General features: G+C 38.7%; 1 protein-coding gene across 1 annotated transcript in view; it reads left to right on the top strand.

Annotated features, from left to right (window-relative positions):
- Positions 1–14,667, top strand: part of Setdb2 (SET domain bifurcated histone lysine methyltransferase 2) — an 85,864-nt gene that overhangs the window by 19,114 nt on the left and 52,083 nt on the right. Inside the window, 7 exon segments of the mRNA XM_021181369.2 lie at positions 2,088–2,648; positions 4,555–4,671; positions 6,474–6,643; positions 8,189–8,387; positions 9,048–9,147; positions 9,676–9,769; positions 12,426–12,766. Coding sequence (XP_021037028.2) covers positions 2,088–2,648; positions 4,555–4,671; positions 6,474–6,643; positions 8,189–8,387; positions 9,048–9,147; positions 9,676–9,769; positions 12,426–12,766 — 1,582 coding nt within the window.

The following is a 14,667-nucleotide window of genomic DNA, read 5'->3' as shown; positions in this document are numbered from 1 at the left end:
AGTGCTGGGATTAAAGGCGTGNGCCACCACGCCCGGCGCGGTGGTGTTTTCTTGAGACACTCTGTAGCCCAGGTTTGTCTTGATTCTTGGGATCTTCCTGCCTTAATCTCTCAAGGACTTGACTAAGAGGCATGGGTTTTGGAATTTATTTTGATATATTAAAAAGACCTAGCTTGAATTATACAAATAAAATAACAACTATTCTAGACGTTCTTAATTAGTCCTTCTTTACTTTTTAAACTTCTGACTTAATCATACCCGTGTTCTTAATAAATATAGGTTACAAAATGCTCTCAAATGTGATTTTTGAAACAATATTAACAGCTTTACAGTTTTACACACTTGTCACAGCAAATCCTCTCTCTCCATTTCTCCTTTTAAACATATTCTGAATATTCTTTGATTTATACTGATGCTCCCCACTCCAATTGTTTTTGTTCCCCAAAGGTGTGGTTTTCACATCTTTGAGAAAGATCATTTTGAGTTCGAAGAAATACAGAGGAAACTGGAAGGGATAGAAAATTCTTGCGTGTTAGCTCCTCTTAATGGTCCTCTGAGACTGTGGAAGGAGGATAGCAGTGTATGTGCCCATCATCAGGCACTTCACATCCTCCTGGTAGTGTGGAGCTTTCTCAGGAAGAATTTGGTGTTTGTTCAGCTGCTGGTTGGTTTGTTCTGGTCTTTTTTTCCCCTTTCTTCCTTCCTTCCTATCTTTGTTTCTTTCTTTTTGTTGTGGTTTTCCTTTTCTTTCTTTTTTTTTTTTTTCTTTTGGACATCTGACCCAAGACCTCATGCATGCTAAGATGCATTATATCCCTGAGCTACAACACTGATCTGTTGGGATTTTTAAAAGAAAGCCTTATGCTCACTAAACTATGCCAAAGTTTAGTTATCTTCTAATGCAGAGGTGTAGATAATCTTGTTTGCTGAGACTCCTGTAGTTCTCAAAGAGGCATTTGGGTTTTTATAAGAAAATATATTCTTGTATGTGTTTGATTTTTTTTTTTTAATTAATCAAGTTTAGTTTTTTTTTTTTTTTCCAAGTTTAGTTTTTTAAATGTGGATTCCTGGTGACTAGAAATTTCTCTTAAAGGGATATAAGAATAATCAGTAACTTGGCAAAGGATTTATGTCTGAGGATGTTCATCAAAACACTAACAGAGAGACAAACTGGAAATAGATCCAATAAACAATAGAACATGTGCCAACAGTTGATAGTATATCATTTACCCATTAGACTGGGAACCAGGAACTTCCTTGATGAAATCGTGTACTTGGCCAGTTGAAGGAGCTTGCCCCCTAAGGAAAAAATTGGCAATATTAACAAAACCTGGTTTACAGTATTATAGTATGGTTAGCTAGCAGGAATGGCAGGAATAGCAATACACCATGAAGTTGCCACTCCCAGCACTGTTCATCTAGTGGAAGTTCCATGTCTTTCAGTGTCTATTGCGTACTAAAATAGAGGTGTTTAGGGTTTTTTGAGACAAAAGTAAATAAATACTTTAAAATAAATAGTAAATACCTCTTTTAATGTATAACAGATACTTAATAAAAATAAAGCTTACCTTCTTTGAGGAAGTTTGAAAACTGGCTTCAAAGTACAAGAATTTTTTTTCAGATTTTTTCCCCCTTAAATTGAATACCAGTCCCATTTCCTTTTGGCAGTTCTCAGAATGTGTTTTACTGACAACTGTCTTCCATATTGTAGGAGGGGAAATCAGTTAAAAAATTGTTAGATACAGGAACTGTAAAGAATTAACCATTTTGTCAGCTAGCCTTAGTTTTGCTAGGCAGAGACTTAACAAATCACACATGAAGAAATGTGTTCTCAGCCCTTAAACAAGTCCAGGCTCTCCATGTGCTATCAAAGCCTCTTAGACAGTGACAGCTATAATTAGACTTCCTAGAATGGTCTTAATTACATCTGACCTTTAAATGCCTCCAGAGTATATAAAGTGTTTCAGAGTCTACGTTATCTTACTCCTGCCCAAGAAAATACAGTAATTGTCACCTTAGTGTGCAGTGTTTTTAAAAATGAAGTTAACCTATAAATTTGAGTTATAATAATTATTTTATTCAAATAGATCTCCAGGAAAAAAAGTATTCCTCCCTGTGAAGATTAAAGCTCAAGGCTTAATGGAAAAGGAAGCCCCACTGCATATATCATTCCATCGCCATATCTGCTCCAGGGCTTGTCTGACGGAAACACCACTGTCCTGGAAGGGAGAAAACCCTCTGCAGCTACCAATCAGATGTCACTTCCAACGACGACATGCAAAGACAAACTCTCATTCTTCTGCCCTCCATGTGAATTATAAAACACCCTGTGGACGGAATCTACGAAACATGGAGGAAGTTTTCCATTACCTGCTTGAAACAGAGTGTAACTTTTTATTCACAGACAACTTCTCTTTCAATACTTATGTCCAGTTGACTCGGAATCACCCAAAGCAACATGAAGTTGTTTCTGGTGTGGATATTAGTAACGGAGTGGAGTCGGTGTCGATTCCTTTCTGTAATGAAATTGACAACAGTAAACTTCCACAGTTTAAGTATAGGAATACAGTATGGCCCCGAATATATCATCTGAACTTTTCCAACATGTTTTCTGATTCATGTGACTGTTCTGAGGGCTGCATAGACATGTGAGTAGAAAAACATGGCATTCTCAAGCAATCTTCTGCATGTAGACTCATTTGCCTAGTCCTACTGTGTTCCATTTGCCATTCTGTCTGTCTAAATAAAACAGTGGACAAATTGTCTAAAAATAGATGAAAAAAGATATCCTGTTTTATAACTCCTCAAAGTGGCTGTTTGCAATTTATTTTCTCTAAGGATGAGTAAATTTATTGCCATAGTTATAACAGCAATTCCAGTGCCATTGATGAGTGTCATGTATGCCCAAATACTTTAAATACATTCTCTTCATCGTCACAGACTCCTGTGTTAGGTAGTATATTTCTGTCATACAAGTAAAGAAGTTAGTATCAGAAATAAAGAAGTCACAAAGCAGATAAATTGGAAAGGCAGTATTTGAATCTTTGTTCCTAATTTCTCTGTTACTTGTTATATTTTACTTTTACAAACTAAGTGTCATTGCTGGCTGATGTTTTTGGGATGTAAGTGTGTTCATAACTACTGTTCTTTAACTACTGTATTGACAGTCCATCAAGACTGTGAAAACATGTGATACATCAAGACCTTGAGAAATATTCTCTTTGAAAGATGTGTAATACATATGCATTTGTAGGTTTACAGATAATTGGGTAGATTTGTGTTACGTGTATAGTTAACAATGCAAATTTAGCTCTTTATATTAAGCAAAGGGGGAAATTATTTTAATATTTCCCTCATTTTAATAATATCCCTCATTATCTGAAAGATATATTCAAGGACCCCTGAATGCTTAAAATCTTGTATTAGTATCAAAGTCTGTCTGTCTGTCTGTCTGTACTTTCCCCACATACTCTAAAGCATGGCCCTTGATCTGTTAATCAATATGGTAAGCGGTGGGATCTGCTTGTCATTTTTCATTTCATATTCTGAGTAAGCTAGTAGAAACGATACTACGGCAGTTTCCTCCTTTACAGTGGCTTCAGCTCCTGTGGCTAACTGTAGTACAAAACTATTGTGCCGGAGAGATGTTTTAGAGGCTAAGAGTACTGGCTGCTCCTCCAGAGGACCCAAGTTCAGTGCCCAGCAACCACGTGGTAATTCACATCCAGTGCCAAGGGAACTGCTGCCCTCCCTAGACAACAGCTGTGAGGCATGCAAGTGTGGGCAGATATACATGCAGACAGGATAAAAAGTTAGGTGGGGAATTCTATAGACACTAAAATGATAAGTATTGAACTACATGCTGTTTGGAGTCATGTGATGACTTCATCCCACTTGGAATGTGAATCATCTCTGTCCACCGTAGTCACGATTTGCCAGTTAGTCACTTAACAGCCACATTGATTATCAGATCAAGTGTTATATTTGGCAGTGCATTCTAGTAAGGCTCATTTTATTTAATAATGAGGACACAAGTAATGATATATTAAAAAAAAAAAAAGCATGTAAGGGGATATTAATTCTGATACCATGTGGTAGTGTTTCACAGTATGTGGGGGAAGCACAAATATAAGTAGACTTTGGTACTGATACAAGATGTTAAGCATTCAGGGGTCCTTGAATATACCTCAGATAATAAGGGAATAACTATTAAAATAATCTGTGGTAGAAGAACATAACTAAGACTATCAAGAAATGAGCATCTGCTGAGGAAGACACTCATTTTGAAAAGTTAAAAGCCCATGTAATTAAATATATGTTTCAAGGTCAGAGAGCTCAGCGTGGTTTATATCAGTTGTAATGAGCTTGTGGTTGGTGTGATTTCTCAGATAGGCCTACTGTGTTTAGAGAGGTTTCCATATAGTCCTTGAGCAAAACCTCTCTTATAAATAAAAGTCCACCATTTTTAATGTCATTTACAGTTTTACTGAGTCTCATAACTTGGTGATTTTTTTTATTATTCTCACTTCTCTATCCCCACTGCCTTTCTTTTAGAAAAAAATGTGCATGTCTTCAGTTGACAGCAAAGAATGCCAAAGCATGTCCCTTGTCATCGGATGGAGAATGTGCTGGATATAAATATAAAAGACTGCAGAGACTCATACCTACTGGGTAAGGAACCTTAGATTTGTGGTGGGTTGTTTGTATCTACGAAGGACATTATGTTTCTTAAATTATATGCCTGTGTGTGCACATGCTAAGCCAGGTGTCTTCCTCAGCCACTATCCACCTTGTTTGTTTTCTTCAGATAAAGTCTTCCACTGAGCCTGAGCTTCCCACTTTGGCTAGACTGTCTCTGCTGTCTGCCTGAGGCTAGAGCTACATATGAGCTCCCCCATGCTCAGCTTTTATATGAGCTCTAGGGATCCAAACTCAGGGCCTCCTGCTTGCATAACAAGTATTTTACCCACTGAGCCATTACCCTGCCCCAGAGCGGACTTTTTTTTTTTTTATTATGGTCTATAGTCTTACAGGTTTCATTTATATTTGTTTCTAATACTGAAAATCTAAATTATTAAGAAATAATAAGGGCTAGAGAGATGGCTCAGCAGGTAAGAGCACCCGACTGGTCTTCAGAAGGTCCTGAGTTCAAATCCCAGCAACCACATGGTGGCTCACAACCATCCGTAACAAGATCTGACTCCCTCTTCTGGTGTGTCTGAAGACAGCTACAGTGTACTCACATATAATAAATAAATAAATCTTTTTTAAAAAAAAGAAATAATAACATGAAACCATTGTATATTAGGAATGGAAATGAGTGACCACACACACATTGGAGTTTATTCAGTCAGCTGCTTCAGGTCTGGCTCTTTAGGAAATGAGTGACTCTGAGTAGCCATTTTTCCATTAAAACATGTCTGTAGCATGTGGGAGGCAGAGGCTAAATGAGTCGAAGACCAGCCTCAGCTACATGGGGAAGCTGTTTCAAAAATGAATGAAGGGGCTGAGGGCTAACTCAGTAGCAAAGACCACGAGGACCTGAGTTCCAATCCCCAGAACCTATGTAAAAAGCTTTACATGCCTGTTAGCATAGTGCTATTAGAGGCTGGAGATATACGATCCCTGGGGCTTGCCTTTAGGCTCAGTGAAGGGATCCTTCTCAAGGGAATAAAGCAGAGATTAGTAGAACAGACACCTGACGTTCTCTGGCATCTGTGCGCGTGTGTGTGTGTGTGTGTGTGTGTGTGTGTGTCTGTGTGTGTGTCTGTGTGTGTGTGTGTGTATGTGTAACACATGCATGAGCATTGTCCCCCCCACACACACTAATAATATTAAAGATATATACTTATTAAAAGAAAAAGTGATTGAAAGAAGCTAACTTGACAGTTGATAATTTTAAGCTTGTTGATTAATACTAAGAAATAGCACCAGTAGAACTAGAATTAAAAGAATTTGATCCTAAACATGTCCTTTACACATTTTAAAAGCTAACATTTACTATGTACTGAGCACCAGGATCCATATCTTGTAAATATTGACACGTGGAGGTAAATGAAACAGCTCTGTAGGTTAAGCTCTGTTGTATAAGCTGCTTGGTTGAGGTTGGAAAGATGGCTCAGTGCTTGCTCTTCTTCTAGAGGACTCAGGTCCAAATCCCAACACCCACATGAGCATTCACATTCATTGTAACTCTGGTCCCAGAGATTCAGTCCCCTCTTCTGGTTTCTGTGGACACCAGGCATGCACATGGTACAGTTATATACACAGGCAAAAAACACTAATAGACAAAACATAAATAAAAATAAATTCCACCTTAAAAATAGAAACTGCAGCTAGTCAACCCAGGCAATCTAACCTTACACTACTTTCACACTTCCCTCAGTTTCGTTATTAGTTGAGTGAAGTAGCAATATATGCTTCATTTTGCTTTTTTAGACTAATTGATACCATCTTATGTGTATTATTGCTAGCATTTATGAATGCAACCTGCTCTGCAAGTGTAACAAACAGATGTGTCAAAACCGAGTTATCCAGCATGGTGTCCGGGTGAGGCTACAGGTGTTCAAAAGTGAGAAGAAGGGCTGGGGAGTGCGCTGCCTGGATGACATTGACAAAGGGACATTTGTGTGCATTTATTCAGGTAAAGCAAAGATTTGTTTTTTAAAAAATTTCCTGTAAGTAGTATATATATGAATGTAAATTGTCCTAATCAGAGACATTGGCATCATTTAGCCAGGTGCAGAACAACAAGATGTAGGGCAGCGGGGCTGGAGAGATGGCTCAGTGGTTAAGAGCACTGACTGCTCTTCTGAAGGTCCTGAGTTCAAATCCCAGCAACCACATGGTGACTTATAACCATCCGTAATGACATCTGATGCCCTCTGGTGTGTCTGAAGACAGCTACAGTGTACTTACATAAAATAATAAATAAATCTTAAAAAAAAAAAAAACTTATTTAAAAAAAAGAGAGAGAGAGAGAGAGAGAGAGAGATGTAGGGGCAGCACAAAAGGAGACAAGTGACTGGACCAAGGGTCCAGAAGGGCTGAGATGACATAAGGTATCAGGTACTTCAGAAAGGAAAGGTTCTATTTCACCAGGGCTTGAGACTTAAACAAACGGCACATTGTCTCCAGAGCTACAGATACTCTGGAATGAGGGAAGAAAACTTCTAAATAAAAAAAAAAAAAAAAAAAAACCTAATGACAGTTGTGCTGGAGAGATGGCTCAGCGGTTAAGAGTGCTGACTGCTTTTCCAAAGGTCCTGAGTTCAATTCCCAGCCACCACATGGTGACTCAGAACCATCTGTAATAGAATCTGATGCCCTCTTCTGGTGTGTCTGAAGACAGCTACAATGTACTCATATAAATAAAATAAATAAATCTTAAAAAGCAAACAAACAAAAAACCTAATGACCTACTTACTAAGGTAAAAGCAATCAAACAAAAACTCCATAATATTTTGAACTGGCTAGAATTTCACAAGTTAGTATTGTAATGTTGATTCAGACAGTAACCTTAAACATCTCGCATAGTTTCAGGGGCTCCAGAAAAGTCGATCATGCTTGACACTGTCACATACCACTTACATACACATATACTACCCAGCCTGCCTAGACATTCTTCCTGTTTCTCAGACTAGTCCTTTAGTGAAGCTGCCTGCTCACTCACAGTGGTGTCCAGAAAGCACCATTGGCAGTCTATGCAGAGCTAGCACAGGACTTGAGGCTGACCTAGAAAAATGAGTGGCAATAACTAGCCACCAATTCTAGCTTGATAAGTATAATTTTGACTCTTAAAAGAAGATGTGACAGATTTTAATAGTAAACTGAGTTTGAGCATAATAGTAGATCAAGGTCACATTTCAAATAGGTCATTTTTTAGAAGAGTTTAAAATTTCAAACTTAAAAAAACAAGTCTTATCTTGAGTGCTTTTTTGTTTTTACATTACTGTGGATCTTTATAAAATACCAAAATGGACTGGTGCTTCTTTCATATAGCTCACATTTATTATAAGACGGCCGCCCATTGGTCTTCTTTTAGTATCTTGGAATGGTTTTCTTTGATGTATTCTAGAATTTTTAGGGTGGGTTCATCTCTCTAGAAACAAGGCACTCCTGGCACAGAGAAGACAGATGCCTCCTTGTTGGTAGTTTCCTGTTTTGAACACTATCCGTTTTATTTCAGGAAGGTTACTGAGCAGAGCCACTCCTAAGAAAACTAATACTGGTGAAAATGGAAGAGAGCAACAGCACATTGTGAAAAGTTCATTTTCCAAAAAGAGGAAACTAGAAGTTGTGTGTTCAGATCGTGAAGCACACTGTGACAGTCCTAACACTGAGGACTGTCCTCCCAAGCTTAGTGGTGATCTCAAAGAGCCTGCTGTGTAAGTAAAAACTCAGAAATGTGGGGTTGCTCCCTCTGTGTCTTTCTCTTTCCACCACCCCTCCCCTAAACATCATCTTGCCCCACAATTTAAGTTTAACACTTGTAGAAATCCAGCATTCTCACCTTCATAACTAGCCAGCGCATTTCCTTCTGTACCTCATTTCTGAGTTCACTGTGGATAACTTTCATGTGATTCTTTATGAAGGCTATACTTTTAATTATCTGTATCACCATTCTATTTGAAACTCTTTATTAGGGTCCCTTAATTGTTTAAAAACACATTTTAAAATTATATCTAATGATTATCTTTTTCTTCCTCCATTAAGTAGCATAGATATTTATAGATTAATTTCTTTAATTTTAAATTTATGTGCCTGTACCACTTCTTGTGCCTGGTGTGACCTCAGGGGCCAGCAGTGGGTTTTGGATCCCCTGGAACTGGAGTTATAAATGATTATGAGCTGCCCTGTGGGTGCTGGGAATTAAACCAGGTCCTCTGGAAGAGCAGCTAACTCTGAACTGCTGAGCCATCTCTCCAGTCCCTAGATTAATTCCTAACAATAATGGAAGTTTATGAAGTAATGATATTACCTATACTTAAGGTCTAATAAAATGAGCTTTTGGTGATATGCAGAATAACTTTTCTTTTCCTTTTCAGGGAAATGAACCATAGAAATATTTCAAGAATTCGACATCATTCAGTCATTAGAAGAACTAAATCCAAGACAACTGTTTTTCATTACAGTGAGAAAAACATGGTAAAGAAATCACAAAAAGACTGAGCTCACTTGCCGTGTCAGCACTTGGTGGGGGAGGGGGCAGTTCAGGAGCATCCGGAGTTTGAAGTCAGCTTGGGGTGCATAGCAAGACACTATCTTGAAAACCAAGAGAGATGCCGCTCCAGGGAACTCAACCACTGTCTTACCTTTCTAGCCATTACTAACATATTTATGCTACGTAATACTATGTAGGATCTATTTTGTTGTTTTGAACATACAGGCTATATGGAAAAGTCTGAGATATAAATTTATTATGTTTTTAGCCCAAATAATAGCTTGACAATTTTGTAGTTGTAGCTTACTAATGTGCCTAGGAATAGGCAGTTTAGAATGGATGCTGTGTTGGCCCCACTTATGCCAGGGCTCCTTATAATGCCAGCTTTGCAGCTTTTCAGATCTAACCAACCATATGTGACCTATAAAGAGTGATACTTGGTGAAGAGGCCCAGCTGCTAATCCTTTTTCCTGGCTTAGAAAGCACAGCTGCCTTTCTTATTTTCTTTGAAGGGATTTGTTTGCTCAGATTCTGCCGCCCCAGGAGATAAGAATGGATTTAAACCAGCTCAAGAACACGTGAACTCTAAAGCTAGGAGAGCTCACGGTACGCTTCATTTCTTTATGGTTTCCTACCTCCCTGCCCTTTTGTTCCTTTATTTAAATCTACAGCTCCTTTCCCTAGAATTCATAACAAATTGATGGGTTTATCAAGTGGACGTTGGTAAACTGTACTCCAAATCTGGCCTGCCAAATGTTAATTGTGATTGATGAAAGAATACTTTTTATGTTTTTAAATAGTTAAGAAAAAAATCAGACAGTGCATAATATTTCATGACACTTGAGAATTAGGTGAACTTAGGAGTGTCCATAAATAAAGTTTTAGTGGGCTATGAGCTGTAGACGTTGATTTACAGGTTTCTATTTTCCCTCTGCATCAGTGTAATTGAATACTCACAACAGAGACCATATAACTGCTAAATTTACAGGACTTTGCAGACTTCTGGTCTGATTTCAGCAGTGACCTACTGCATGGAAGAGGGGTTGAGTGGATGGCTCTGACTGCATGGTCCACAGGCATCGTCCATGGCTTTGGAAGTACTATCCAAAGCATCACATTTCAAATCTTCCTTTTGGACTCTTAAAGAAACATCACTCTAGCAGTTCGGCCCACAGTGCTGTATAGGATGCTCAGTGTAATGCTAGTGAGGATATAAAATCTCCCTCCACAGAATATGTCTTTCAGAGTTTGGCAGACCTGGGTTTATGAACTTTTGTATTTCAGTGGATCTCTCAGTAGAGAGAGATGGATGACAGATGTCCTTTCAGAGAACAGGCCAGCCACTGCACCCTCTTCTCCCATTTCATATCTTTATTCTACAACGCAGACTCCCTAACTAGTGTTGAAGGATAGATTGGTGGAGGTATGGCTGCTCCTTGCTGGGACAGTTCTATTGAGAAAGAGCATTCTAATAATAATTCTTTTACCCTTAATACACATAGCCATACGAGTATGCTTGCTTTGACTCTTTCACTATTTGCATCATTTGCTAAGTATATGTAGCAGGCAGTCCAAATAACAACATCATATAGCCAAAAGAAAGTATCAGAAATCTTTGACTAAAGTACAGATACTGTAGGATCAGTGTCTGTATGATAATGATTAAGCCAGAAGCCTTTATTTTTAGGCTTTTATATTTAGAGATATAATTTCTTTCTAAAATATTTTTAACTAACAGTTCCATATATTTATTCGTATAGTGTGGCATTCAGTATATGACACTGTATAATCACCACTCACCTCGGGGATTTGTCATTTCTTCCCTATTGGCTATTGGGAAACATGCCATTAATTATTGCAACCACTGCTATCTTACTGTGCTGTCTGGGACATTAGAAGTTCCACCTCCTATCCAACTGCACCCATACACTTATGAGCAACCTCATTTTGCTCCCTCTTCCTCATAGTAACCACTGTTCTGTTCCTAGCTTCTTTGACATTAATTTTTTTGGGTTTTTGTTTTGTTTTGTTTTGCTTTTTTGGCTTTTTGATACAGGGTTTCTCTGTGTAGCCCTGGAACTCACTCTGTAGACCAGGCTGGCTTTGAACTCAGAAATCCACCTGCCTCTGCCTCCTGAGTGTTGGGATTAAAGGCGTGTGCCACCACCGCCCAGCTTGCTTCCCCCTCTTTAAAAAAAAAAAAAAAAAAGCCGGGCGNGGNGGCGCACGCCTTTAATCCCAGCACTTGGGAGGCAGAGGCAGGCGGATTTCTGAGTTCGAGGCCAGCCTGGTCTACAAAGTGAGTTCCAGGACAGCCAGGACTATACAGAGAAACCCTGTCTCGAAAAACCAAAAACCAAAAAAAAAAAAAAAAAAAAAAAAAAAAAAATTACCTGGTTATTTGAAGGAAAGAATGTTCACGTATGTATGGCATGGCATGCTAAGATCAGAGAACAACTTTTGGGAATCTGTTCTTTTCTTCCACCATATGGGGTACCAGGGATTGAACTCAGAACTTCAGGCTTGGCAGCAAGTAGTTTTACCCATTGTATCATATTGTCTGCCTAAGATCAACTTTTAACTGAAGTATAATTGGGGGTGAGGGGCACTGGATTATATTGCATAAGTAGGTTTTTTTTTCTTTTAAGCACACAAATTTATTCTCTGATATGAATTCACACCATTATGGATGCAAAACTTGACTAAACAGCTCATCACCTTTATTGGTTTCTAAAAGTACAATTTTTGACTGGTCATTTAGTAAAGGCAGCAAACACTAATTTGTACAAGCCCTTGGAAATGCAGTTGTTTTGCTGGGGTTTAGGGAAACAATAACTCCTGACATTTTCTTAGGACTGTGACATGTTAAAGGCCTAGCCACTCTCTTTGTTCCATATGTCCAGAATATACTTAAATGGAGATTCCAGAGTTGAGGAAAAGAAAGTCACTGGTTTTGGATTTGCTATTAAATACATTAATGAGAAAGCAACATATAGAGTCATTAAGAGAGGTGATATCACAGAAAGAAGACAGGCGTTCGAAGCTGGGCATATATGTGTGTGCAGCAGTTCTCTGTATGAGTCAGGATAATCTGAGTCCTCCAGAATCAATGTTTTCATTCATACAATTCAAGTAATACTGCCTGCCTTAACATTTAGTAAAAATTACTGCTAATTAAAGCAACTGTCATCTCACTTAATCTTCGCACTATTACTCAGCCAATTATATGTCCTGACAATTCCTTCCTAACAATGTCTACTAGAGGACTTAAGTTCACACCCAGTTGGAGATTCTGAAGACAAACAGCTGACTGAATCAGATGTGATAGATATAACTGCAAGTAGAGAAGACTCTTCCCCAGCATACAGGTGTAAGCACGCAACCATAGTGAATAGTAAGGACACTAAACAGGTGCTTGAAGTCCCAGTAAAAAAGTCCCAAGAGGAAGAGCCTGCAGCCTCTCAGAGCCAGCAGGCCTTGTGTGATGAGGAGCTGCCAAGTGAGAGAACAAAGATTCCATCTGCTTCCCTGATGCAGCTCAGTAAAGAGAGTCTGTTTCTATTGGATGCTTCAAAAGAAGGAAATGTGGGCCGTTTCCTCAATGTGAGTATCAGGGTTGAGATTACAATTTTATGCACTCATTTCTTTAAAGTGTATCAGGACATGTGTGTTGTTTCCTGATGTTTAATTCCTGCTGCTAATATGGGAGTAACAATTTGGGGTTTTTTGAGGATCATACTAATTTAATATAAATTGTTTGGAAGTGCTTACCATACAGTAAACATTTGCATTAGAAAACTTAAGAAATGTTGGGCATGGTGACTCATGCCTGTAATCCCAGCACTTCTCAGGCTGAGGCAGGTGAGTTTCCTGAGTCTTAGACCAGCCTGGGCTACAATGTGAGACCCTGTCTTTAAAACACAAAACAAAACAAAAACAAACAAACCATTAAACCAAAGAATGTCAGTACATCAAGAAGTTTACAGGGCTTGGTGGATGACTCAATAAAGTGCTTGCCAAGCTAACATGAGGACCTGAGTTTGGATGCCTGCACCCACATTTAAAGCGAGTGTGGCTGTATGCATGCCTATAGCCCTAGAACTCTTATGAGTGGAGACAGAAGGCTGGTTAGGTCCAGTTTCAGTGAGAGATGCTGTTTCAAGGGATGATGGTAAAACATGAGCTGTGTACCCAAGATTCTCCTCTGGCTTCCTCATGCACATACACAGACATGTGCATACACACAATACCACACACAGTATGTCATATACAGACACACATATACACACACACCCCAGGCATCATGACACACATACTTGCAATCCTAGTACTGGGGGAAAGATAGGAAGATGCTGGGGCTTATTGGCTTGCGTAGCCAATCGTCAAGCTCCAGGTTCAATGAGACCTTGTCTCAAAAAATAGGGTTATAAAGTATGAAAAACTAAGGTGAAAAGCAATCTAGACATCTGTCTTGACATTTGACTTTCTCTGGAAGTACATGTGTGTATAAAATACACACGGTTTCCAAACATCTGTATAAGTTGCAAAAAAAATTGAATAGGAAATAATCATCATTGATGCTAAATGATGTACATGTACAAGGATATTGTAGAGGTTTGGTGGCCCTGTGAGTCTTATGATGGTAATAAAGATCAGTATTTGAGAAAACAGTGGGTAGCTAAGAATACTGGAATGGAGGCATTGAGAGTACCATTATGTTATGAGCCTTGGAAAAAAGTTATGTGGCTGTCTTGAGAGAAATCAACTTCTTTTTTTTTTTTAAGATTTATTTATTTATTATATGTAAGTACACTGTAACTGTCTTCAGACACACCAGAAGAGGGCATCAGATCTCATTAAGGATGGTTGTGAACCACCATGTGGGTGCTGGGATTTGAACTCAGGACCTTTGGAAGAGCGGTTAGTGCTCTTAACTGCTGAGCCATCTCTCCAGCCCGAGAAATCAACTTCTTATACATATCTCCTTTTCTTTTTTTTTCAAAGGTGTCAGCAACTTGTTCTTTATTAGCTATTTTCTTCAGTTACATTTCAAATGCTATCCTCAAAGCCCCCTATACCCTCTCCCCCTCCAGTCCCCCGTCCCCCATTCCCCAACCCACCCACTCCCACTTCCTGGCCCTGGCATTCCTCTGTTCTGGGGCATATGATCAAAGAGCTAATTTGGGTTGGGATATAAGGATTATATTGCATATACTCTTTGTCTTTTTTCAGGGCCTTCTCTATTTATTTGTTTGTTTATTTATTTATTTATTTATTTAACATTTTTGAGACAGTGTCTTTTCTGTGTAGACCTGGCTGTCCTGGAACTTACTGCCCAGTTAAAGCCTTCTCTTGAAAAGTATTATGCTATCAATTTCCCTGACCCCATTTTATAGCTCTTGTTTATTCTTTCTCTTTTTTTCTTTTTCTTTCTTTCTTTCTTTCTTTCTTTCTTTCTTTCTTTCTTTCTTTCTTTCTTTCTTAGCTTTGCAAATGTAAGTAAA

The sequence above is a fragment of the Mus caroli genome, chromosome 14, assembly GCF_900094665.2.
Source record: "Mus caroli chromosome 14, CAROLI_EIJ_v1.1, whole genome shotgun sequence".
Lineage (NCBI taxonomy): Eukaryota > Metazoa > Chordata > Mammalia > Rodentia > Muridae > Mus > Mus caroli.
This window is presented reverse-complemented; position numbering and strand designations above follow the sequence as displayed.